The sequence below is a fragment of the Haemorhous mexicanus genome, chromosome 6 (genome assembly GCF_027477595.1).
Source record: "Haemorhous mexicanus isolate bHaeMex1 chromosome 6, bHaeMex1.pri, whole genome shotgun sequence".
NCBI lineage: Eukaryota > Metazoa > Chordata > Aves > Passeriformes > Fringillidae > Haemorhous > Haemorhous mexicanus.
This window is the reverse complement of record NC_082346.1, coordinates 37,295,471-37,322,785: the sequence shown is the minus strand read 5'-3', so window position 1 is coordinate 37,322,785 and position 27,315 is coordinate 37,295,471. Positions and strand designations below refer to the sequence as shown.

Genomic DNA, 27,315 nt, shown 5'->3' with positions numbered 1-27,315 from the left:
TCTGAGATCTCTTCCTACCTGAATGATTCTTTGATTCTATGAAATGTTTAAGTCTTTTAAAACATAGAGAAGGATTTAGAATTTCCTCCTCATAAATCAAGGAAGAAAACTTTAATGTATAAATGAACTTTCATGTATAGAACTTGTAATTAAAGCTTTCACTGGAACCAGTTTCACTTCAGCTTTTTCAATAGATAATTAATGTCTCATGAGTTAGACTTCTGTTTATTAATCATGGTCCCAGTTATTTTATTCAAAATCTACAAAAGTTATTGTCTGAACTCAGATGTGCAATTTCATGTTCCTCTATTGAAAACTACTGCTTTTACTCCAGAAAAGAAAACTTAATAATTTTTAAATAAAACCTTTTTCTTTCAAATGCCTATATAGAACCGGAGTTTATGAATACACAGCTGAAAATATTGGCTTAAATGGAGGAGAGGGTTGATGGTTTGAATTAGGAGTTTTTCAGGCTATAAAGGCTCAGTAGACTTCATAGAATCATGGAATGATTTTAGTTGGAAGGCAAATTAAAGATCATTTAGATCCAACCCCTGTGCCAGCAACCCTAGACCAGGCTGCCTTATCCAACCTGGCTTTGAACAGTTCCAAATATGGATCATCCACAGATTCTCTGGTCAACCTCTTCTAGTGCCTCACCATCATAACAGTAAGGCTTCCTCCTAATATCTAATCTGGATCTACCTGTTCCAGTGTAAAAAACTCATCCCTTGTCCAGTCACTGTGCTACCTGATAAAAAGTCTGTCCCAATCTTTCCTAGAGGCCCCCTTTAAGTAATGAAAGGCTGCTCTAAGGTCTCCAAGAAGCTTTCCTTTCTCTAGAAGAAACAGTGCCAATTCTCTTAGCCTGTCTTCATAGGAGAGGTGCTCCAATCACTGAGCATCTTTGTGGACCTATTCTGGATCTTCTCCAGCAGATCCAGATGTCTTTCCTATCTTGAGAGCCCCAGAGGTAGATGCAGCACTGCAGGTGGAGTCTCACTAGAGCAGAGGGACAGAATCACTCCTCATCCTCCTAGACACACTTCTTCTAGTGCAGCCTAGGGTGCAGTTTGCTTTCTGGCCTGCACGTGCACATTGCTGGATTGTATTCAGTTCTTAATCCACCAATACACTCAGATTCTTCCTTCCTGAAGAAACATTCACTGGTTTCTTAAGTAGCCTATCCCTTCTGAGAAGCCTGTCTTTTCTTTATCATCCATTGAAGAAAAAAGTCTGTCATCTAGAGGAATCTTACTAGACTGTGTAATATGAGAAAATTAAAGTTTTCATTTAAACAAAAAATAAGCAGCTTCATAGATCACAGTGTTTTTTCATCTAGTTAAAAACTTCTCATGAACATTTTTCACTTGTGAACAGAGGTGAAAAATCACACCAGTTATCATCCTGCAATGTATAGTAAGATATGCAGGGGTCTTCATAAGTTGCAAGAACCAAAACCAGCTATTTAGTTCTGTATGTTGAATCCATTGGCAAAAGTTAGTATTCCATAAAAATATGTGTACTTTATCCTGTCCCTCATATGCTTAATTCTGCTGACAGATCACTGGTTTTATTTTCTGTTTTATTTCAGAAGTGTTGAATGCAATCTCAGTATTTATGCAAAACTTTGTCTATGAATGCAATCAACTTTGTAGCTGTTTATTAACTCTTCTGTGCTTCAAATGTGGAATGAGAATAGAATATTTTGTTGGGGGATGAACCGCAGCATTTAACTTCACATAAATTTTCAATAGTGTTTTGGTTCTTCAGAAAATTAAGTTCTCTGATACCTTCTGATAGCTTTGCAATTTTGGTGTATCTTTCTGTATCCCAAAGTATCCCTGAATGAAGAGGTAACCTTCTCTTCTAGAATGAATCTTAAACCCATATCTTATAGGATTTGTCATGGCTGTGCCTAGTTACATACTTCAATTTCCTGTTATTTCTGTGTAACAGCACCAAATCTGGTAGTAGTTCTCTGTTACTGTGACAAGTTTTGATGAACGAGGAGGTCCTCATTCTTTTTTGTCCCTTTTACTGTAATAGTAATTCTAAATTGTTCCTTTCATCCCGAGTTGCTCTGCTGATCCAAATGGAACCTGGTGGTTTGCTTCAAGCTTCTTATCCCTTCTTGTCTTTGACAAAACACGAGATAATCTTTCTTCATGATCATGCTTGACCATACTTATTTCCTTTCTCAAAAACAGGTTCCCAAGAGGTCATAAATACAGCTGAGTTACCTCTTAGTCTTTTTGTATTTCCTTATGCCCTGTCTCTTCTTCCACTCAAAAGCAAAACCAAATGCAAAGAGACTAAAATATAATCAAAATTTATTTTATTTGTTCTTTAGAGAAATCAAAAGGTAGGAAAAAAAATAGGTCACTGAAGTCATCAAAGTAGCCTTTTTACAGTCTGAATTGTAAGCAAATTACTAATTCTTGATTATTTCTTCATCCAAATTATATTTTTGAAATATGTTATGTATTCATATAGTCATCTCCAAGATAAAAATCTTTTGGCAGAGTTACAGATTAAAGGAGATCACAGCAGATGTGAAGAAGACTGTTTAGCAAAGCAGCGGTCTGTTATCTCTGGTAGTGTGGAAAGTCTAGTAAGTCAGTCTTGTAGGCTGTGCAGAACAGTGGGACCTCGCAGTTCTCTGTCTCTCATTTTAACTGCAGAATGTCTTAAACTTAATACAATTTTTTTCAAAGATAACACCTTTTCCTAAAGTGCATTAAAATATTGACTTAAGCAAATTAGTTTCATCACAGTAATTTCAGTGATTAAAAGCACCAATATTAATATATGCAGGACTGAAACTCAGTATTAGGTTAGTTGTAATAGTTATTTATTGCAGGTAATGTTATTACCAAGATCTCCTTTGTTTGGCAAGCTTTGTAGTGAGAAACTAGAAAATGGTAAGCTGTAAATACAGTCTCACCTTCACATTTAAATGTTTTTTCTGTGCTTTCATGTCTGTAACCCTCTTTCAAATTATATTTCATTTTCTGCCTTTTCTTTCTAGACCTAAATATATAAATATACTAGTAAGTACTGAGAGTTAATTGACTCAGTACAGTTTTAATATTTATTACCCTTGGTGTTAAGTATTGAAATTTCTGTACTGTAAATATATATTTAAGGGTGTCATAGTAATCAAAAGAGGACTCAGAGACCTTTTGAAACACCATGCAGGTGGACTGTATGTAATCTATATTGCCATGGTACAGCTATATCTTCACTCTGTTAATCAAAAAATATCAAGAATAGCAGTGTGATGATTTGACCATATTTCTGCACACCCTTTAGTGTGTTGTGCTCCCTAAGAGAAGTCTCTCACAGTATAGTCAGTGCTTGAGCACAAAAAAGTAATAGTATTTTCTTGGACTTTCAGGAGATGCTGCAACTCAAATATAACTAAAACAGAGTTTTATTTCTAAAATTTGGCTCCTTTCTAAATACGTAAAATCTATTTTCACAAATACATGTTCTAGAAGAGTAAAGTCGGAACAAACACACTGTAACCTGTAACTCATTAATTGTCTTGTAAGTAGTAGGAAAGGTAATAGTATTTAAGAAAACAAGTTTAATTTCATCACAGATTAGATGATACTATTCAAAAAAATAAATAAAAAACCTTTAAAAACACTGTGCAAATTTTAGAAGTGGTATTCAACCTGCAATTTCAGGAAATCCTCAATTACCGTATGCAAGTAGCAGACTCAAAAATTGAAAATTGTAATGTAAATTCATCTAACAATTTCTAACCTGTTTATACATCTTATTGTCAGAAACCTAACTACTAAATTTGAGTGCTTGCCTAATGAAAAAGCTTTACCATTTTAAAAGCAAAACCCCAAAACATTCTATGCTACACAATAAGTCAGAACGTTGAGTTCTATCCAACTTTCTTTAAGGAGAAATTTTGTTGAAAAGTTTCTTCAAAGAAATTGAGACTGTATAATACTTATCAGCCAGTGAAAATTCAATACAAACTACAAGTGCCTGTTTCTGGTGGGGACTTTTTAATGTTTGAAAAATCACTTTGTGTTATTTTGATATGAGAGAAATAAATAGGTGTATCTTCAGAGTTATATGGAAGCTTGAAAAGAGATTAATTCTTACAAAACATTGACAATTATTTTATATATATATATATATATGTGTGTGTGTGTGCGTGTGTGTATACACACACACATATATATGTATATAAACCTAAAAGTAGTTATGTCAGTAAACAGTGTAAGAGAAATCAAGTCTCAAATACAAACAACCTGATAAACAAAGGAAAAAGGCACCAAAAACAAGACAAAAAATAATTATATTCAGTATTTAGCCTTTTTTTAATAAAAGGTGTTTCTCATAGTTGACTCTTGTTCATTAATACGGTCTTTGCTTTTAAATTTATTAATCTCTTTTTTTTCGTTGTATTTTAAGCAGTCTTTTGCTAAAATAAATAATGAAATGCTTCTACTTAGTAGATGTTATAGTTCTACATTCACCTGAAATGATTATCGTCACTCCTTTTTTCATCACAGCCATATATTTCTGGTGCTTTAGGAAGATTGATATGAATTGAAATGTGAGATGTTTCCAGTTTCTTAAATCTTCTGTGTTATTGGTGATTGTCATTATGCAGTGTTGAAGTGTTCTACATATTTCCCTATAAATCCACTTGTGAAGTTTGATAACGACTGTGAAGAACAAATTATTTTTCCTTTCAATAAGCAACCTAGCATACCAAAACAACATATACAGTACCATATGTGCTAGTTAGCAGTGTTGTTGATAACACAAACTATCAGTTTTCTGAAATATTCTAGTCAAAATATATTAGTTTTTTTTTTTCTTTTGGGGATTTCAGGATGAAAGTTTAATACTTAGCTATAATAAAGAAAACCTATTGGGACAATAAACAATTCTCCATTTTTTTTGGTTGGGATTTTTGTTTCATTTTGGATCTTTTTTTGTATTTTTTTCCTGCTTAGCCTTAAATGAGAAAAATCAGTTGACTGCAATTTCAGACTTTGGTAAGAGACATACTGCATCAACTCACTAAAATCAAAAGTATTATTCTATATCTGAACAAGCTGAGCTGTGTACCAATTGGACACATCTTTTGCTAAATAATTCCAGCCCCTCGCAAATGGACTCCTCATGATGGTCCCATGTTTGGTACATAAAGACATGGGAGAATCCTTTATAACTGCCTTGATTTTTACAATGTGGGTGCCTGCTGACCAATAGCAGTTTGCCAAGCTCTATATTTTTTAAAAGGTGCTATACATGATAGTATTTTCTACATAACCATCGTGAAAGAGTCCCAGTTGATGCTTTTATTTGTTTTTATTGTTTTACAATGAGTAACGAGTTGGAAGCACAAAATAGGGATCTGTTTCTTAAGGTTTTATTTTTCCTGTTTTGACTGCCTGTTTATGTACAAACTATGAAAAATGGATCTTCATACTGTTTAACATACATCTAAAATATTTGTGTGTGCATATGTACAAGCCCATATTTTGCTAATACACAACTTTATGCATTCACAGTGTCCCAGCTTTCTCATATGCATTAAGAGTTTTAGTGCAAAAGTATGTATACCTATTTTATGAGGGACTGTCAATGATTGTAAGTAACAGAACTGCTGAAAGTGTGAAATTTTGCTTTATTTATTTCTAAATAGTTTTGGTTAGTAGTTATATGAGGATATGATAAATTCCATTGTATAGCACTTTAACACTTATTTCTTGACATAAAAATAGTGTAATTTTTGATATATTATAATATTTATATATTGCAAAGATGTCACAAACATGCTTTGAATAAGTATTGTATGTTATGTTTTGAAAATTGGAATTTAAGTTTTTTACTACATTTATAAAAAGAATAGAAGAGTTTTTCTGTCACGAATCTAATACTTTTAAAGGAGAAATGTGTATATACAATTTTTAAACAGAGCAGTGCTTTTTTAATATGTTCAAGAATTAATGTTAAGCATATGTATATTATTTAGAAAAGATGATCAATAAATATGACTCTTAATTCTTTTTTGTGTTTATTTTGAACACAGAACTATAATAAGCTTTGCTCAACTAAATGAACGTTTTTAACACTAATCATAAATATTTTGTAGTTATTTGTTATGAAGGTATTAGTTGCATGTTCATCCATCATGAGATTGATGCTTACATTTTTTCACCTGCTTCTAGATTAAAAAAGATCAATGAATATTTTAGCAGTTAGAATATTACCAGAAACTCGGTAGCTTCAGCTTAACTGTTTAAGGTATGGAACACAGTTTGCTGGCTCTAAGTCCTTACAGTAGAATGGTGCTTTATAGAGTGCCAGAGTAAATGTCTCTTAACTTCTTTCAGACATTGGCCCTGTTTGTTCATAGACTGATAACTGTTTCTAGTGTGCTCATTGAACTTGCTGGAATTTTTGTTTACTTATAGTCTTCATTTTCCCCAAGAGGAGGAGAGAGGAAAGAATTCCTCATGTGGTCAGCATATTTTTGAGTATTTATGTGAGTTCACCATCTTGATTTCAAGTCATGAATTTGTTTTTACATGCATAAGCATGCATATTTACATGCATTATTTATCCAATTGACTTTAAATTCCATTAAGTTCCAATGAGTAGGAGAAAGATTTTTGTCTTAGGCATTTTTTATTTCTTTTAATTTTCTAGTTATGTTATTTTGTTGGTTTATTTATTTTTTTAACTGTTCAGTCTAAGGCTTGTAAAGGTTGATTTGCTCCTGAACTGCTTTGTTCCCAGACATTGCCATCTTCCCCAACTACCACCAAGTCCTCTCCATCTGATCCCATGACCACCTCCAGAGCCAATCAGGTACAGTATCATCCTACCATCTACACCATACTTTTCACGGGTGACAAGCTTGCAAACTGGAGAAAAAGATATGGTGGGTTAAGGATTTATTCGTTCATTCACATATATACACCCATAACCATAGATATCTAACTCTTGTTAGAAATTGGTAAAGTAAATGGAAAGTATTTTGCTTCTTTTAATTTATTTTGGTGGGCTTCGTTAAGATCTCAGATGAAAGCAAAGTATCTTTTAAAATAGTTGGGTTGTTGTTTTTTTTTTTCCATTTGATAAATTGCAAGGATACAAAACTGGTGTGTTTGTAGACAGAGTAACTCTTGGTTTATATATGTTTGTGTATATATGCACACACGTATTTACTTCCTGGATTAGTTTTAAATTATAATAGAATTACCCCTAAACCCATGCTTAAATAGCTGGAATTCAACCCAAACAGACTTCTTTATTGCAGAATTTTCAAATGTGTTTGTGGACAGTAACATAGGGGCATTATTTAAATATAAAAGTATTTTAAATGAAAATTTAGTGATGAAGAATGAAGTAAAATTAAATCTCTCTAAAAACATGCTAAACACATCTAAGTAAGTTTATTCATATCATATTTTTAAATGCATAAACTGTCCTTTTAGCAGCATGTTAATTCTACTCATCTATTTTTATTTTAACTGGAAAAGTCCATGTCCAGTTGGTTGTGTCCACAAATTATCATATTATCTTCATCTTCCCTATAGATTTTGTAAAAAATTGCTACATATCATGCTTTTTAGAACTTATTCATGCTTTAAAAATACCTTATTTGTTTTTGATGTACTGTTAAACTTAATGTACTTTGTGTTCAAATAATGTAAGTATTCAGTATATGCTAAGAGTTCCCACAGTGTTTCAGGTAGCTGAATGTTGCTATCAGATCTTGCATAAATGACATCAAATATGAGAAAAGTTTACTTCACAAGCTAATTTCTCCTGAAAGTTAACACTGTTATTAATTACTGATTCTCTGATATTTTTTGAACTGTTTAGAACTTGCTGGTGTATGAACAAACAATTTCACATGAACGGAAGCGTATTAAAGCATTATACCTTTGATCAACACATGACATTTATTGAAGGGGGTGTCAAATACAGAAAGTAATTGAATTTAAAAAGAACTTGTATAGCTAGAGAAACTACTAAGAAAAATATAGGTTGTGGTATCCTTAACTTCAACTTGAAAGCCTTCTTCATCAACCTGCTTCCATTCCAGCAACAGTTACTTGGCTTCATCATCATTAAGGGACAAAGATGAAATCTTTCCCAACACCTAGGAATGTTTTTTGAGCTCTTTTCAGCTTTTATTCTCTCTCTCTTAATTTTAGTATTTTGTTTATTTTCATTAGAAGATTTTGAAAATGAGTGCAGAGATTGTTTTTTAAAGGGTTCTTACTATTTTTCTTTTCTTTCACACTTTCTTTTAATTATATCCTGATGATCATTATTTAGAGAAAAAGGAAGTGCTTTTATTTACAGGATATACAATTTGAGCATGTTAATTAGCATAAGAGAAGCACCTACTTTGCATCTGTTCTATGAATTTTATGTTATCAGAATTATAGTGTAGTGTATAAACTTTAAATGACCTTTCAATAGCTAAAAATACTTATGTTTATAGAAAGTTGTTCTATGAGAATATTGTCAAGTAATATAGCTAAATTCACAAGCTAAGTAACGTGTATGCTTCGTGTCCTGTCTATATCCCAAATTACATATTTTAATGCATTTTATTCATAACCTGTGTTGAATTCAGTTTTCATATGAGTAATCAAGACCTTTTTTGAACGGCATCAGAACTGTATATATGAAGAAGAGTAATGAGTTCCTTAATTGACTTTTGGAACTGCTTTTATTATTAACTATAGAAACTTGTACAGGTTTACGATTATTTTATCCCTTCTCGTATTTTCTAGTGATTTCTAGCCATTCCAGCAGGAAGCACAAAGCACATGAGAAGGCAATTAAGGCCTTTCTGTTCATTCTGGTGATAAGTGACATCACTGGCAATTGTTCCCAGGCTGTAGTGGTGATTAGCATTCAGCACCAGGGTATCCACAAGTATCTGCACTGCGGCTGTCACATGAAATAGGTTCCAACACAATCGCCTCAAACCTGTCGGCAGCCACATGAACACCCAACAGGAGATTATCAGAGAACAACAGTAAATGATTCTTTTGATATATGGCTGTGTAAGATGGCTCTCAATAGAAAATAACCATTCAGCGATGGGTTTTATCACAAGATGGTATATTAGATAACGTGAGAGAGCTTAGTTAACTGGACGGATGTCAGGAAAGTCAGTGTTAAGGTGTAAGATGAATTCACAGCACACTGTTGTGCTGTAGCATATTAGCCTTAAGATCATTCAATTTTATGTAATGTTTTAATCATGAGAAGATGATATTTTATGTTAAAGTGTAGAAAGGTGGTTAAGCAAACTTTAAACAATACTTCATGCTGGGTTGCTGTTGAAGTGAGATTTTTAAGCTGGGTTGGAGGACTGCCCCATAAACCATTGCAATTAGAGAATTGTCGAGTCTGTGCTTTGATGAGAACAGCTGATGTGAGCCTTGTGCTTCACAAGCATGTCAGTTGTGTTCCCCTGACAGAGCCTGAACAATTTTTAGACGCGCTTTTTAATACAAGAAGAAAATAGCTCTGCCAACAGAGGTCAGAGGAAGCTAGGCAGGAAATCTGGCTTGTATTAGATCTTCCTTTTAATGACTCACTTTGCCTCCATTCAGATGAGGTCATAACTCCTTTGTATGGCAGTTTCGGCTTTTGATGAATTGTTTTTGGAAAAATCCAGTGTTTGTGAACTACTTGTTTTATGATTCTCAAGGAGAGGATAGTCTCTAAAAATGCCTTCTTCTAGTGGAAGAAAAGTTGCTTTAGAACTGTCATGTTTTGCATTATACTGAGTTGCCTTGGGTGCAACAGAAAGCTCTTCCCTGGAAGTGTTTTTCTCTTTAGTTCTTTGTTCCTGGAAGTTATACATCTGCCAATATTATTCTTGTAAGTGTCTTGTTTATTTTTTCAGTGGAACTTCCTTGGACCTTTATTCAAAATCCATATAGTGCAAACTTCCCAAGGAAGAAAGAACCAAAGAAACAATAGAATTAGAGGCAATAGAATTTCCAATAACTTTTTTTTCTCCCTCCTGTCTGCCTGTTGCTGAAGCTCACTCAATCTTTCTATACTTTTAGACGAAAAGCTTCTGTATTACACTCTCACGAGCTTGGTCAGCTTTGTTTATAGCCAAACACTGATAGACATACAGCTACAGCCATGAAACTGTTCTGCTGATGCCCCTGGAGCTGACAGAATATAGCTTCACTTTTATTTACCAGGAGGAGGAAATCAATTTGACTTCTCCAAAGTACACTTCAAGAGGTAATTTCATCTCTAAAGTGGTAAATAATGCACTAAACATCATATAGAACCTGCTTGCTTTTCCTCTGTAGAACCCAGTAAAGGTACAAATTTTAATTATTATTTTAACAGTTGACTTTAGATAGACTAGTATTTCTATAATTAAACAGTTTACATATTTTTATTCATTTACAAGATTATTTTTTCTTTTTATCTGCCTGCTTTACTGATGTTACTCTAATTTTAGAGGGAGAAACACATAAAGCTAAGTTTTTATTTCTTGTTTGCCTATTTGATGTATATGTGTAAAGGACACTTGCATGTCTCCTTCTCCAGTCCTCCCTTTCTCCATGAAACCGGTACCATTGCTGACCTTTGCTACTGGCGCAAGAGAATAAAAGGGCCAAAACACCCATTCACATTTATTAGTAAGTCAGGACAGTAATGGCTGGGAGTCCTTTTTCCTTGCCTTACAATTTAGATAGGCTTAAGCTTAGCAATAAAACAGGATTTATCATAGCAGACTTTGAGTCATTTACTTACTATATAAGCCTTTTATTTTTACTTTTTTAAAAGCACTTTTTTCCCATGGCATTTGTATTTTTTACAGTTATACCTACAATTTGGCTGCTTTGTTGTTGAACCTGAAAATCTTATTTTATCATTTAGTACAATGTAATATAAATTTTTTGGAGCACAGGTTTTGTTCATTCAGTCTTCAGGTTTGCTTTTTTTGTTTGAGCATTTCTATTTCTTGTTGCTGTGATATCTGTAATAAATAATACTTTTCAACATTTTCACATGATGGGACTGAGCCAGTGTTCTTGGAACTGCCTGTACTCAGCAGGTACACCCCAAGCATATGGCCATTAAAATCTTGGTATTTGGAATTTGTGCATTTGTCTTGTATTGCCCCCTTATTTTATGGAAAGGCTCTAGCTTGCACCATGATATAATAGTATACATATAACTAGAGATTGGGAGATTAATTGATATTGTAATGATTGATGCACCCAATCTCCCTCTCTCACTTTAAAGAACCTCCCTATCCCTGTTTGCAAAATTGCTTGCAGAAGTTTCATCTTTTCATTCCTCACAGAAAAGTAGAATCTGAAAATAGAGGCAGTCTGTAAAGCATGCTGACAGCTTTTAAAGGGCTGATGAACTCATATTTGACATATAACTTCTTGTGGGAGGTGAAGGAAGAAATAGGAAAGAAAACTTTGTTTCGGTCTTTTGTTATCATTAGGATATGGATTTTTAAAATATGTATATTAACCAGCTTCAAATGATATATTTTTTTTATCAGTACATTAATCTCCATGCACAAATACTGAGTTTTAATGATGATCCCAGGATACTCAATAGCCATTGTAGGTCAGTGAGATATTATCTCAGTTTGCCTTTGAACTTTGATATGAGGCTTATTTAAAATATAGTCTCTTAGATATTTTAACTGTAATATTAATCTATTTTTGTTTCCCTGATTTTAATGTCAATTTTTAGGGTAGTGTTGAGAAAATCTGTTTTGTTTTGAGGTCTTCCACATATTGACTAATGCTGAATGGATCCCTTGATCTTTCCAAATCTCAGTGTTCTGTATTAAAAATCAAAGTCAATATAAAATTATTTACCATTCCTATAAAAGGTGCTATAGAATTAAAAATGTGGTATAACTTTGATTGGATTACTAAGAATATTTGCTATGGTAATTCTCTGAGATAGCAATTTGACCTTTTGTCAACCAATCTGATTCATCATTCACTGATAAATATGAACATTTCATTTACATCCAGATGATGCTGTCAGTGGTCTACAACACAAACTTAATATTCTGTTTGAAAGAGACTTTATCTAATAGACAGTGTTTTATATGGACCATGACTAAAGTATTTAGTGAACCAGCTTGTTTTAGTTTAATAAAACAGAGTTCCTTTTTCATTACAAGGTGTCTATGGCACACTGTGGATAGCACATAATAAATAATGTTTGAGACGGTATATCCAGAAAAGGCTAGGAAGAATTACTCCTGTTCATGTGAGAGGATTTCAGTAGAGGTTCCAGTGGTTTAGATGTAACCTTTCCTGCTTCTATACAGCTGGAATCCTTCATTTCATGTCTAAACTCTAAGCAGAATTAACCTACCCTCCATGGACTAACTACAGACTTTCTTCTGGTCCCCATGTTAATACATGACTTGTAATATATTGATTTTGTCCTTTAACCATTTTTTCCAATGTATTTATTTTGTCCTTTAACTATTTTTCCAGTATTTTGCAGTATCTGAACTCAGTGCTTGTTTGCATCTTTTCCTTAGGATATATATTTAAATTATATAAAATGTTTAAACAATTTTAAAAATCTTCTATGCAAAATAGTTTGAGGATTTTACTCTTCTTATTGTCTCTTTCAATTTTTCCCCTTGGGACAAGTATGTAGGTAATAATTTGGTTCATATTCCATACTCATTTCCTTTTTTCTCTCCCACTGCACAACAATTATAGGGGTCACTGTTTACTGTTCCTGTCTTAAATGTAGGAGAAATGTCAGGGACTTTCCTGACAAATGGGGAAAGATGTAGATTCTCAGTGCTAAGTCTCTGAAAACTACTGGCATGTCATTCATAGGATGTCATAAATGACCTGCCAGTTTCAGTCCTGTAAGTAAAAATGTGATTCCATGTTCATGTATCTTGTTTAAAATTTTTGCTTGATAATAATTAGGATCACTTAGTTTCCTATTTCATCCCCCCTTCAAAAAGATATATGTTCTCAGTGTAATGAACAGAATTACTATTCCCTTCTATTATAATGGATAAATGTTTTAAATCAATATCTCTTCATGTTTTAAACGCTACCTGGTTGTTAGATTTTTTGGTTGTTTTCCCCCACAGATAAAAATCCAAAGGTAAAAAACAAAACAAAACCCCCACATATAAAAGCAAAGCCTATAAAGAAAAAAAGAAAGAGTAAGTCTGTGTTAATGAAGACTTAGATGATTTAAAAAACATAAAAATCTTAGTGTGACTTTATGAAGCCTGCTTTTGATTCAAATAATTTATTTTAAAATCATTATTGCTTCAGTTAAGATACTGAGATCATTACTGTTTAAAGTACACTCATGACTTTCATGGGATTTATTCATTTTAAAATATTTTGTAGTGAACATGTAAAATGATAATGCTTTTTTGCATTGAATACATTCTATTTAGACTGGAAGGGTTAAATTCATCTTTTCTTATTTTAGTTGTTTAAGAGTTCAAAATTCCTAAGGGTTCAAAAGTCCCTCACTTAATTTAAGATGTTCTTTCAGCTATTGAATATTTGTAGATATGATATATAGGTTTTCACATTTTTCCATGTCCCCATACTAAGAAAAGGTCCCATCTGCTTAGGAAAAAGGATCATTAAGCATATGAAATTTGAAGAGTACACATTTTTCTCTTTGTCAGAATATGATAAAGGTTTTCAAACGTCCTTTGCCAAAGAGTTTATCATTTCTCCATATTCTGTGTTCCTTTTTAAGTATAATTCCTTTATCAATACAAAATTAAAATGAATAGTGTGTTATAAATTCCAAATAATATCCATGTTCACGTTCCATCCCAAATGAGCTAGAGTGAAAGTGGCAACATACTACTCTGTGATCTAACCAAGGTTAGCTGAGACTGAGTTCTTAATACTCAGATTTAGTATGGTAGATGTATTGTTTCATTCAAAACTGCTATTGGGTGAAAAATCCACCCATATTCTCAGGTGCACAGGCAAAGAGCCACTGAGTGTCTTCTTCGCTGTTTGAACAATCCAGAGAAAACAGAATGGCAGAGCAATTTCCAGAGTGCAAATCTGGATGACTGAATTGTTTTTTCTCTGTTGTTGTAATCAGTCATATAAAGGTTTTCAATTATTTGGAATTTAATTTAGTGGCTTTTAAGTAGTCCAGAATTTAGATGATCATGGGTTGCATGTGGAAAGAAATACTGACCCTTTAGAGCTTACTGTTACACCAGGACAGATCCCTTATAGCAGACTGTAAAGTAGAAAAAGCAATACCATGTTTTTCTATCAGGTGTTAGGTTGAGTGAGGTATGATTAGGCCTGGTCCTAGAAGATCCTGCTTGTTAGTTAATCGGGGTTTTTGTGCTACCTGAAATACTTCCATTTTCACAAGCTGTTTGTAGGTATAGTGTAGCACTACACTTTGCTAGGCTAGGCAGACTGCTGGATGCATTGTCTGTCTTCTGCATGCCTTGAGAATTCCTCAGATAGTGAGAAGTCAGATAGATGTGAGACAAACCCACCAATTATAGTAGGTCTCTGCCTGATTTGAGTGAAAAAGGAGTGTTCTTTGTATACAAATCATGGAAGCAGGTTGATGTATTGCACTTCAGAGAATAACGCGTAGAAGGTTTTCCCTTTTCCAGAGGTTAGCTGTCACTGTTGGGACCTTTGCCTGAAGCATTGCACCTTAGATTTCAGATAGCCTATATCAAAACAATATGTAACTGCATCTTATTCAATAGTATTATCCCCTAGTTTTGGGCTTGTGGATGTTTTCACATTTGTTGATTTTGGGTTTCGTTTTGGATGTTTGGATTGGGTTGGTTGGTTAGTTTTCTTTTTTTTTCCCTGAAAGCAAATTAGACCTCCTGCAAGTAATAGCAGATATTAAGAGGAGGCATGGTTTGCAAATAGTGGATCAATTGGACTATTGTCCCTCTAAGTCTAAGGGTTCACTGGTCTGTGACCTGCCAGTGATTTACATTTGAATCTTTGCAGCCTCGAAGAGTATTAGTCTGGGGCTACAGAGGGTCTGCTGCCTGTTTCATCTTCTGTTTTCCCCTGCTTCTCAAATGGCACCTCAGTGAATGCAGCCTTAGAGATCTAAGTCTTGCTGGACTATTTCCCCCCCCCCCCCTCCCCCATATTATCAAACAATAATACACTTCTACATGACAAATTACTCATTCAAGAGAACTCCAAATCACATAATACCTGTGATTTGGATGGAGTTATAAAAATATGGTTGAGATTTTTATTTCTTTAAAGCTTCTGGAAGCCTGCAAATCCACTGCAGTGTAAATTCTTCTTCCATATTTTCAAGTAGCATAGTACATGAACTCAGTGCTTATTAGCTTCTTATGATTATCTTTATTGTCCACTTAACAAACTTAGAAATGCAGTGAGAATTGATTGACTTTATTCTTTTAGTAGTAGTTGTAGTAATCGTGATAATAAATTAACAGCTGCCCCCTACCCATGAGATACTGAAATGCAGTCTCCATGTGGGCTCTTTTACAGTGTTGCAGTTAGGGAATTAAACTGCTTTATGAAATAGATTAGACTGTGATTAATGGCGTTCTATAGTAAAAAGTACTGAACCAAAATACAATACCTTAAAATCCGCAGACCTGTACACATGTATAATTAAGTGATGCAGAAAAAAAGAGAAATCAAGTAAAAAGATAACCATTTCCTTGCAGAAAATTTGTTCATAAGAATAAATTTTAAATGTTTAATAAAACTAGAGCCAGTATTCTCACATCATTTTACAAACAGAAGGAAATAACAGTTGTTTGTTAAAGACATTTCACTGGCTGTATTTCACTTGTATGCCAGCAATTAAGAGGCTTTTTAATAGAAATTTCTGCTTTCATTATGCCATAAGTAAATAGATAATAAATGATACACATTACATTACCAGAAAAGACTGATTGGCTGTCCACAATGTGTTTGTGTACTCTGATGGTTGTCTTTCCTGCATCCAATTTCAAAGTAAACTGCAAGTTATGCCTGCCTGACATTAATAGGAACTCAGGTGAATCAGGGTAAGAAAAGGGGACTGCAGCTTTGATAGGATGAAATTTATGTTTTGAAAATTGAATTTAAGTGATATTAGAATAATTAATAATGCATTTATGCATTTATTATACATATGCAAAGGATCACATTGAGTATTTGTTAAATAGAAAAAAGGGACAAATATATTGTGAAATCAAAAAGGGTTAGTAAATCTATTGATTTCCTCACCTCCATCTCATTTTTGAGACAGCTCTTTCATTTTTTTATTTTTTCTTTTTACATTTTTAGGTATCTTTTCTCTAAAAATAAATTGTTCAGCTGTTCAAGCAGAAGAAAATGTATATATTTTGCATAGTAGTTGAGATCAGGGCAAGACTTAGATGCAAATTATTTTTCATTGAGTCTTTAAAAAATGATATTTAAATCAAATTTACTCAGATGCTGCCTTCAAATTTACTCTGTGTAAAGTATGAAATAATTTTGAAACAGAGTGTGGGTTTTATTCCTAGATTTCCAAACGAGAACATCTTTCATTTGTTCTGTGCATCAGACTGATTTTTGGCATGATTGCAGCTGGGAGATCCTAAGACATGTTGGACCTGGGAGGAAGTGGGAACTCCACTCCCTCTGTCTGTAGAGAGTACAAACATGTACGTGTCTTTGTACATGGGGGTTTTTTTCCCTATGGGTTTTAAAATAAGCTGAATGGCAAAAAATATGATTTAAAGAGGCACTTGTGAATGAGTAGCTTCTGTACTCTCTGCATAAGCTGAAACTCTTCACTAGATACTCAGTGCAGGAGGACCGCTCCTGCTTACAAGTAAATCAAGTATTAGACATTCTCATATAGCAGTATATATTTATAGCACAGTACTGTGTGTGCATATAAAAATATCTATAGTAGTGATACATATTCAAATTTTGCTCAATTTATTTACTTTTCTGTAAGTTTTTCTATTAAATCATGTGTCTGTGGAAATGGTGAGAAGGTCTTTTGTTGTTTTGTTTCACAGAGGTTTTTTTGGCTGTTTTTAATTGTTGTGTTCAGTTAGATAGCATGTTTAAAACATTCCTCCTTTTAGAAGCTATTTGGCTCTACCATCTTATTATGTGTTTATATCTAAAGCAAAATGGATGTTTTCAGAAAAATACTCATAAGAAAAATTGTATTTATACAGATTTTAGGAAAACATTTAATCATTAGCTTTGTGCCATTTTTCCTTTTTAATTTTTTTTCTTTTTTTTTTTTTTTAGTGCAAAACACCATGAAGCTATATAGAACTGTCTGTAGGGGAAAACAAGAATAAATGTGCTCTTATTTTCAGGGACCTGAGATATTAATAGCATTACCACAAGGGTTTTAATTTATGTGTGTCTCCCCTTCCCTTCTATGGAGAACAGAGTAATTACCCTAGAATTTTAATTACAAATAGTGCAGGAGAGGACATTAGGGTTTAGTATCATTATTTTATTTTATGGCAATGAAGCTCAAAGGTGTTCATTTAGGCAAAACACATTCAGTTAGTTACACTTTCTTTTACCTCCTTCTTTGGAAATCTATCATTTTTTCAATTACACAGATTCTCACTTAAAACTTTTAATTTTCAGAATATCAGAATATGATAACTGTGATAGCAAAATTGAGGACTATTTTTGAGCATGAAGATATTAAATATAGAGATAGTGTGTTTTAAGAAAGGGACTAAAGACTGTCATATTTTCTGAGCACTTTGCCTGCTTCCTTTGGGAATCACAAACCTGTTGATATGAGCAACCATAAAGCTCCTCTTGCTGATGATCAGACTCTCTCTTTTGACCTCCCACAAAAGGATCACAAAGAGCTTTGAGCAAGAAAGAAATACCCCTTTTTTAAATGGTCATAATAAATCCTTGTTTTCCATGCCATAGAATTGAAATGGTTCTGCTGATTCACCTTGATTCCACATCTTTCAAAAGAGAGGTCTCCTGCTGATGATATATAGTTGATAACTTAAATTTTGTTCAGAATTGCCAAATGATTTCTGGATTATTGTGATACATATCTTGTAGAAATCAACTGTGGCAAAGATTCTCTGAAAACCAACTAAAACTCTTAGCCTTCTTTCGTCCTGTCAGTCCTATATATAGATTAATTAATTTTAAAATGTGGTTTCCAGAGACTGATTTTCAGTAATCTTACCAGTAATGCTGAAACATAATTTCATCCTTGGATTTAAATCCAAAATAATTTTAGAAAATGTTTAGCATGCTGTTAAAATAATGTGATCTGGCCAGCAATGTCAAAACATAAAAATCTCAATTTATTTCTAATATCCAGGGTTTAGTTTTTCCAAGGTTTCAAGTTTTATTCAGTTTCAATGAAAAGTGGTTTTGACAGAGAAATGGCAAGTCCCTTAGCACATTTCTATTGGCTGTTCTTTCCTCTGAATTTAATTAAATGACAGAACTAATGCATATACTTTTCTGCATTGATTCTTTTAGAAGAGCATAATTGTGTATTCTAGCCATATTTATCCAAGTTTATACTGAAAACTGGGCACTGTTTATAGCTGTGATGCTTTGTAATGTTAACAGTGTATCTTCATCTTAAAAACTCATACTCCATTCAAAGGATTATTTAAAAATACTGTTAGTTTTCTCTTAGACTTGCAGGTACATGGCCATTAAAAGCGTTTTAAAAATTTAAATTAAAAAAAAAAAAAGGAAGCATCAGCCTCCTGGAAGTCAATGGAAAATTGATTCCTAGGTTATAGGCTGTCCAAGATTTGTTATTAACATAACAAATCTCTTTTATGTGTTAGCCATAGGATTTCTTCCAATGATTACTTCCCATCACGTGCAAGTTTTCTAGTTAAAATACAGCATGTCATTCAGAGCAAGTTTATGGCTGATCTGCTGCTGGGGAGTACCTGAAAAGCTCTTGAATGCTGACTTTAGAGGATTCTCTGGAGGAGTGCACAAATGTCCTATTAATTTATGTATTTGCCTTCTGAAGCTTTGTCAGGAAAGCAGCCAGTGCAATGCTTCTTTGGACAATGAGTTAATAGCTATGAGGAGCCAAACATCTACAGATCTGTGACTGGGAAAGCATAAAAAAAAAGGGATGCACCCACTTTGCCTCTCTGTCTGTCAAGAAGATCAATTAACTTTTGAAACTGGAATGGCTTTTATGAGTTCATGAGTTAGATGCTGTCTGATGTAAAACAGTGGGAGTTTTAGTGAATACCACCAGTGAGGCATGTTTGGTTTTAAAATAATATACATTAGCTACATTTTATGTCAATTATTTTGTATTGAGAAGTGGTTTTTTTTTCAGAAATTCCAGCAATTAAATTACGTTATATGGTTTCTTTCAGTTAGAAATATCCCAAATTGCTATACTTAATAATTCTGTAAATATTCATGCATTTTTTAAACCCATCCTTGGCTCTGTGAGGTGTTGGCAGGTATTCATCGGACACCATGCAACAAATTATGTAAGAAAGATGAAAAAAAAGGGAAATTTTAGATAGGGGGAGGGGAAACTTTGGTGATTTTAAAGAGCGAATAGGGTTAACATTCGATCATCACTGAAGGTTTTAGACAGTACTGGACAGAACAGTTAGTATTCATGCTTTCTGTCTTTTTAAAAATGTTTCATCTGAACAATGGCACAGCCAACATGGATGTCAAATTTTCTGTGTATACTGCATTCTCTGCAACTGAGTGAAAATCTATTAATTTTTTCTCTTGTGTAATTTAGTATGTAACCAGCTCATTTTTTCTTTTTTAATTATAAAAAAGTGAAAAGTATAAATGAAGCTTCTCAAAATGCATTACACTTCTTTGCAAATGTAATTTGAAGCTCATGAAACATTAATGCATTAAATATGGAATGTTGTTTTATATGCTACTGAGAAAAAAATTAGAAAAGTTAAGTTTCTTCTCTATGTTATTAAAACTATGTATCATAGAGAATTCATGGAGGAGTTGGTTTACTCCATTCCCACAGTTTTGAATCATATTTTTTTGAGGGATTCTTATGAAACAATTCAGATTTTCATGTGCTCATATGTGAATGTAAAATTTTAATAATGCTTTCTTCAGGACTAGATAATCTTATAAAATCAGCCACCTGTATAACCAACATTGTTTTAGCAATTATTCTTTTGGTGGACACAACTTGGCTATGCACACATTCTGCTTTTGAGAGAAGAAGCCTTTCTATTTATGAACTAGAGCCTACACACACTGGTGACAGAAGGGCAACTAAAACAGGCAGCAGAGAATATTTTTCTTGTTTCTTTGAACATGATCTGCTAGTTTCTTGCTGTGAGAAATTTGCATTCCAAATTACATCTTTAGTTAAAAGCATGAAAGAAAAATTTTAATGCTCATACTTTAAAGTGGGCAGAATCGTAATTAGGTAGTTACTAAAAGAAGTGGGAGTGACTTTTTTAAGTGCCTCAAAGAGTCAAGGTTTAATATCAAATGCTAATTGAAAAATAGTATTGATTTAAGCCAAAAGAGCAATTTGTGCAAAACATCCTTACACAGTCTTATCTCTAGTAAATATTTCTACTGCTTAGTTCTGGCTTTCTAAGCCTTGTGATTTCAGATGGAAATTGTTCCTGGGTATTTAAATTGGAGTTGGGTTTCTATTGTGTGATAGTTTTTGTGACTAAGATGAAATTATAAATGCAACCTTAGCAGAGAGAGGAGGTCTAAGAACTAGAGAAAAATAAACACATGTGAGTATCAGACCAAAATCCTCCTGCAGTGTACCAGCAGATAAAACCAAACATCTTAGAATATCTACTTGCTCTGTCAATTTTTTATATTTCTAATAATCTAGTGTGACTTGAGAAAAAAACTCAGAGTTTCAATATTTTTTTCAATGGATTAAGTTAATCTTGAATTGTCTTGAAAGAAACTGCAAATATGAGCTCAGAAATAACACAAAGAGGCAACATAGGGAAGTAGCAAAATTATATTCATCTTGGAATAATTGCAGGCAACATTTATGAAGCAAGTACTACAAGTATATGTTCTGCTTGTGATGAGAAGAAAATCATATTAGCATAAACATGACTAGAAAAAGAAAAAGTGCATTAAGTTGAGGAACAAAGTAGCAGCTAATCTCTTCCTGTAATCCATTGTACTTGTTCACACAGTATTCCAGTCCTAGACATTCTTTTGCAGAAAGAGAGAAAGTGAGTTGGAATGACATTTACAGAATTTAAACATGGTCGGGGAAGATGACAATTTGTTGTCTAGGTTTATTTACCTGATGATCTAGCTAAATTCACAAAGAATTGCTTTACTTTTTATGGATATGTGCCTATTTTTGTAAGGAAGTATCAAGCGGACTATTAGGAAAATGTCTCTAAAAGATGTCTCCATTCCTTCTAAGAATTTTCTCTGAGGCCAAAATGTATAATCTGGAACTGAGCATCCAGGCATTTGTTCAGGACACCTCTGAAAAAGTAAATTCATGTTTCATCATGTGCATGAATCCAGTATGGAATCCAGTCCAGAGATACTGAAAATATTGAGAAAAATTCCAGTAGCTTCCTTGGGGCTATGTATGTGCAGTAAGTAGAGATTTGCTGTGTAAGGCTACTGTGGAAGCTGAGCCCAAGTCTGACATGAGCAAACATCTGTCCAGAGCAGCCTTGCATGGCTGCCTGCTATATAGGTGGGATGACTCATGACTTATCAGTAGCTTGTGCTGCCTTGAACTTGTGGTTCTTGGTGGCTACATAGCCAGGGGCTTTCCAGGAGTTGCCTGATACATAGGAGCATGGCTGTGAATTCTAAATGGATGAAGGCATTACTTTGCCTGTAATGAACTTAGTTGTCTTCCTGCTTGATTTCAGGAGAACTTCTGTCACATCTTCAGTTGATCATGATTTTCTCCCAGATTTTTGTTATAGTGCCACTTCACTTTACGATGGATTGTATGGAGCTACTCACAAGCCTAGTGTAGCAGTGTGTTTTTCCTGCTACACAAAAAAATCCTAGGTGATCCTACTCCTCACTGACTGCTCTCTACAGGAGAGCAGCTGTTCAGAACACCTTCTCACCAAGTCTAAGCCTGTAGTCATATGAGCAGCTAAAATAGCATGAAATCTTCAGACGTGGAATCCAGAGGCCAGAGGAAGTTTTTAAGAGTTTAAAACAATTGAGGAGCAATAAGACAGAAAAAAAGAAAAAAAAAAAAAAAAAAAGAAGAAAAATATATTAAATAGAACATAGCAATTTAGCTTTTTAAGGAAGTGCAGTTACTTGGTTTAGAGACTAAAATGTAGAATTGTGACAAATTAGGATGAATTTGTTAGATTAGATGGAATCTTTTCTGTAAACTGTTTTTCTGTTAAGAAAAAATAAACCAGCATTAGACAAGTAGTTGAAAGATTTAACAGGAGGAAAAAGAACAACTGTTACAAGAAATTAATGGAATGAGTTATAATGACACTGTTGAAAATAAAAGAGGAAAAAGGAAACCTGAATAATAGATAAAAAAGATCCTTTGTTCATTAATCTCTGTGCAATCTCTTAGAAACACTTCACAGAAGTGGAATAAACAGAGGCTGACGCATTTAAATATTTCCACTGTTGAATTGTTTGGTTTCTTTTTTCCAAGTTTTGATGCTATTTTGTATAATCAGTAATATTTCTCTTCTGGTGTAAGTTAGTGCAGGCATGTGCCATTGCCACCATGTGGAACTTGAAACCTAAAACCATGTTTTTCAACCTACTCAACATACAGTTAGTCTAATCGGTGTAAACGCCATATCAAGTGCTAATTCTTGCAATCTAGCCTGCATTTCATCCTTCCACTACATTTCTCAGTGTAGACTTTGTATTAGCTGGGCGGCATGTATGGTGTGAGTTTGTGATTGCCATCCCCCCAGTTCTAGAGACTGTGAGAAGTGGTAATATAACCAGGCCAAGTATTGTCAGAGAGAAGGAAGGCAAAGAAATAAAGCAGTAGAAAAGTGAAAGGGTGGAAGGGGTGAAACTTTGCTATGGGTTGTTGGGGGTCAGTACATGAGAGGAGTGGGAATGAGAATTGGCAGGACATGGGTAGTAGTGCAGATTTAGTAATGGTTCATCTTCCCATGAAACTATTTAGCATTTATTCATGTGCATTCATTGCTGCTCAGTGCAGATTATCTCACTGCAGCACTGGGGAGGATGAGAGTGGCAGAGCATAATCACCAAACATCTGGCATTCCACAGTAGATGTTATTCTGCTCACTTAACTCAGCCAGGACTTTCAGTTTGGTAAATCAGAGGACTTTTAGGCAATTCTGACATGATATATGAATGCAGCATGGGCTTATGCAAGTGGATTTTCAATAAATGGGAAGGGTTTAGGGAATTAGCTGATACAGGGTTTAGGAGTCTAGGATTTATATGAGCAGCTCGTGTGGTGAGTTAAAAGTTTGAATTGTGTCTCTACACACAATGGTTGAGATCCCTTAAGTATCAGGCCTCCTCCTCTGAAGGGCAGAGTTGCATCAAATCTCTGCAGATTTCACTGGGAACTGAGGGCAGCAAGCTGCTCTCCAGTTGGAGCCCTTCTTATGGCCCAGGTTTCTTTGACTTTTGTCAAGGCTTTTAAGTTTCACTGAAAATGTATGCAGAGAAATCACTTTGTTTCTATTATATTTGTTATAGTTGGATGACTTTTGGGGGAAGAAGTATTATACTTTTTGAGCCTGATTTTGAACTAGCTTATGCCAATGCAAATAAGATGAGAGTGATGCCTGTGGAAGTAATTAATTTGCTTTGTGAGTAAGCAAATGTCATAATTGCAATCCTTAATTTTTATAAAACTTATTTGACAGGAAATAAAGATTTTCTTCCCTTTATTCTTCCTATAGCATTAAGCAAAATAAATTACATGTGTGCTTATTCTTATGCATATGCAAGCATATTTTCATAATTGCTTCAGATATTCAATCTCCTTTTTGCAGCACAAGTTTGGATATAGCCAGGAGCATACACACAAACCTAGAAACCTAATCTTTCTGCATAGTGAAAGGTACCTTTATTGGATAGCTCAGAGCACTTATTCTGGGTAGGAGTTTCTCACTTCTGCATCCAAATCAGTTTCTGAACCTGTTATCTGTAAAAGGCAAATAAGTGCACTGTCCAATTTCCCTGACAGACAAGGAGTTAAGGACTTTTTTCAAAAATGGTGGTCACGCAGGTAACAAAACCAAATAGATAATATTTGATTTTTCATTTTCTGAATTGTTTTGTATCATTTTATACCTTTTAACTTAGTGACTGCATGGATTTCAGGCTTCAACAGGAAAAAAAAAAAAGAATTTGCACTATTTTTCTACCAGCACCTAGACTGCTGTGATCTATGTAATATATTAGATACTGTGTTATTATACAGCACAACCAATATTTGCCATAAAGACTTGGTATTCCAATATACAAACAAGGGAAAGATTCAGTGAATGAAAGAAATAGATGGAGATTTACAAAATGGTAGCAAGACTAATATTCCTAAAGGAAAAAAAATCCTAAATATATTTTGCTTTTAAAAATAATTATCTAAATTTTTAAATGAAATTTTAAATTAGCTGTCACAAATTACAAGAATGTTACAGCTGAATATCTCAAAATAGTACAAATGTTGCTCTTCCCTTCAAGAAGAGCATGATTGCTTATATTTTAAGTAGAATGAGTACAGGTGCATTTATATGTTGTTCAAACTGAATTTTCACTGGAGTGTAACGTTTTTGTCCTAATATAAAATAGAGGCATGCTGTCTAATTATTTATTGCATATATGTTTTTAAAAGTTGTCCTGTATGTAAATATTCACCATGGCAGGGGTTGTTTTTCAAAGGGTATTATTGGTGTATTCCTAAACTAATACCATTTAAGAGACTTGCCAATGAAAGAAACAATAGTCTGTTTCTAAATCAGATATTTAGAAAAGGGTATTTTTATTTCTGAAGCAGACAAACATATATTAAGCCAGCATATTACATTTTATGGTTTTTTTTTTCAAAGTGCAACATCATTTTTATGTAGTTTGCAATGCTAAATACAAAACCATGCCTGGACAAGGTGAGAGTGGTTAGTAAGAAGAAGGAGATCATTCTTTATCTCTCCTCTGATTAGACAGATAATTTTGCCAAATAACTAGAGCTGTTAATGGTAACCTAATGAACATTTGTGTGTCAAGTGAGAAAAGTACCAGTTTCTCATTGAGAAAATCTTTCTTATTGGATAGAGAAGAGTTCCTTTTTAATTTTGTGGCTGAATTAAGCCATTGCTTTCTTTTACTATACCATCCTTAAGAATAATCCCAGCTATGTAACAGTGACCCAGATTTTCATATGTTGAATATGAAACTATAATATTACAGGTTCAACAATACTGCCCTGGCATTAAATATCCTATTTACATCTGAAATTACATGTATGGTTTTGAGAGTGTATTTTTGTACCTTCTTATGCTTTTAGGGGTTTTTCACTTAAAGTTACCTGGGCCTGACTTAATCAGAACTATGCACATTGCTTATTGAACTATCCCACAGTACCTGTTAGTGTGTCTTAAACGAGTGGAGGCAAGTAAATGTTTTCTGTAGTATGCAGCACAAAACCATAATAATGAGAGCTGTGCAGTGCTGCATTTTTGGAGTGTTACCAAAAAAAAAAAAAAAAAAAAAACCAAAAAAAACCACCAAAACAACCAAAACCAAAACAAACCCAAAGCCAAAAACAAACTATCAAACCCCCTCAAAAAAATTGCAAAAATCTGGACAATTTTTCTAGTTAGTAATTAGGTAATGTATTTTGTATCTAGAACTGAAATATTGAATCAAAACTAAGATTTGTTTCTTTCTTTTTATGATGGGAAAACTAAAAAAGGTTACCTTAAAATTACCAAATACCTTGAACTGCATTTAAAGATACTAGGAGGTGTCCTGACTTAAAACTAAGTCTGCAAAAATATGTATAAAACCTGTCATTATATATTGAAGTATATATTCTTAATATATGAAGATTTTTTAAATAGGATTATTTAATTTATGGGTGAACTGATTTTTTTTTTCAATACCCTACTTTCACGTTGCCTTTAGAATAAGCAGCTGATAATTTCTTATTTATTCTATGGAACATGTTCTGTTTTGATGACAATGAAATTCTGAATTAAAAATTATGTATATAATTTAAAACAATGCAGTGCAAAATACAGTATGATATATTATTTTTTAATGTACATATTGTGTAAATGAAAAATATAACTGTTTCTCAAGTTTCTTATGTGCTGCATTCTCAATGATATGATTTTCATGCTAACATAACCATTGGAAATACCTAAGCTTTTTCTAGCTTTAAAAAACTTATTTGTAGGGCATGCATATTGGTTTGCAATTAGTTTGACTTTATAATGAGGCAGTAGAAAGAGACTATTACTAATAACATTTAATTGTATTTTATATTGTTTTGTTGCTAAGTCTTTAGATAGAATTTTTTTGAAAGGACTGAAAAGTGTTGTCCCTACACATATTCCACAAAATTGGGATGAATGGATATCTGAACACAAAGCTACTAAAGCCAAATTTTTTGTAAAATAAAACATCTTATTAATTCAATGTCCTAAAGAAGACAATACATTAAAACTTTGGGACACATTTGTAAAATGTATATCAAAAACAAAAGCTATGAAAAATATATATAAGTATTGAATTTTTATCCTGAGCACCACTCTTTACTCATAGCAGTAAGTCAATAGGTAATACATTTATTGACATTAATTATGTTGTGTCCATTGAAACTTGTTTAAACAGCAGCAAAGGTAGGATTTATAGGTAAATAACCTTTGTTTGAAACCATTTGGTAAACTCTTAAATGTACAAATGCTATGTTTTGTACTGTCAAATTCTCAACACTTAGGTACTCTTTCCTGTAAAATTTAATTTCCATAGGCTGAACAATAATAATACAGTGTGTCAGATAATGAATTTCCATACAGTGATGTGGGTCACAGGTCAAAGAATCAAGGTCGTGTCCTGTTCAAGACCAGCTATTTCATCTGTCCAAGGTTTAGACGAATGTTGTTTTGGTTGTGGTTTTACATTTGCTTTGGTTTTGGTTTGTTCTGTTTCTTTATTTTCTTTCTTTCTTTTTTTTTTTTTAATTGTTGCTACTATAGATGTTTTAAAGGAAGGTAAAGAATTTCAGACAAATTTTGCCAAAGAAGTTGTTTTGCTACAGTCGCCTGGAAAGAGAGGAATC

General features: G+C 33.4%; 1 protein-coding gene across 5 annotated transcripts in view; it reads left to right on the top strand.

Annotated features, from left to right (window-relative positions):
- Window positions 1-27,315, top strand: part of NOVA1 (NOVA alternative splicing regulator 1) — a 145,009-nt gene that overhangs the window by 110,564 nt on the left and 7,130 nt on the right. For all 5 annotated transcript variants that reach the window (XM_059849837.1, XM_059849841.1, XM_059849840.1 and 2 more), the window contains one exon: window positions 6,787-6,858. In XM_059849837.1, the coding sequence (XP_059705820.1) occupies window positions 6,787-6,858 (72 nt within the window). The remainder of the gene's footprint in view (window positions 1-6,786; window positions 6,859-27,315) is intronic.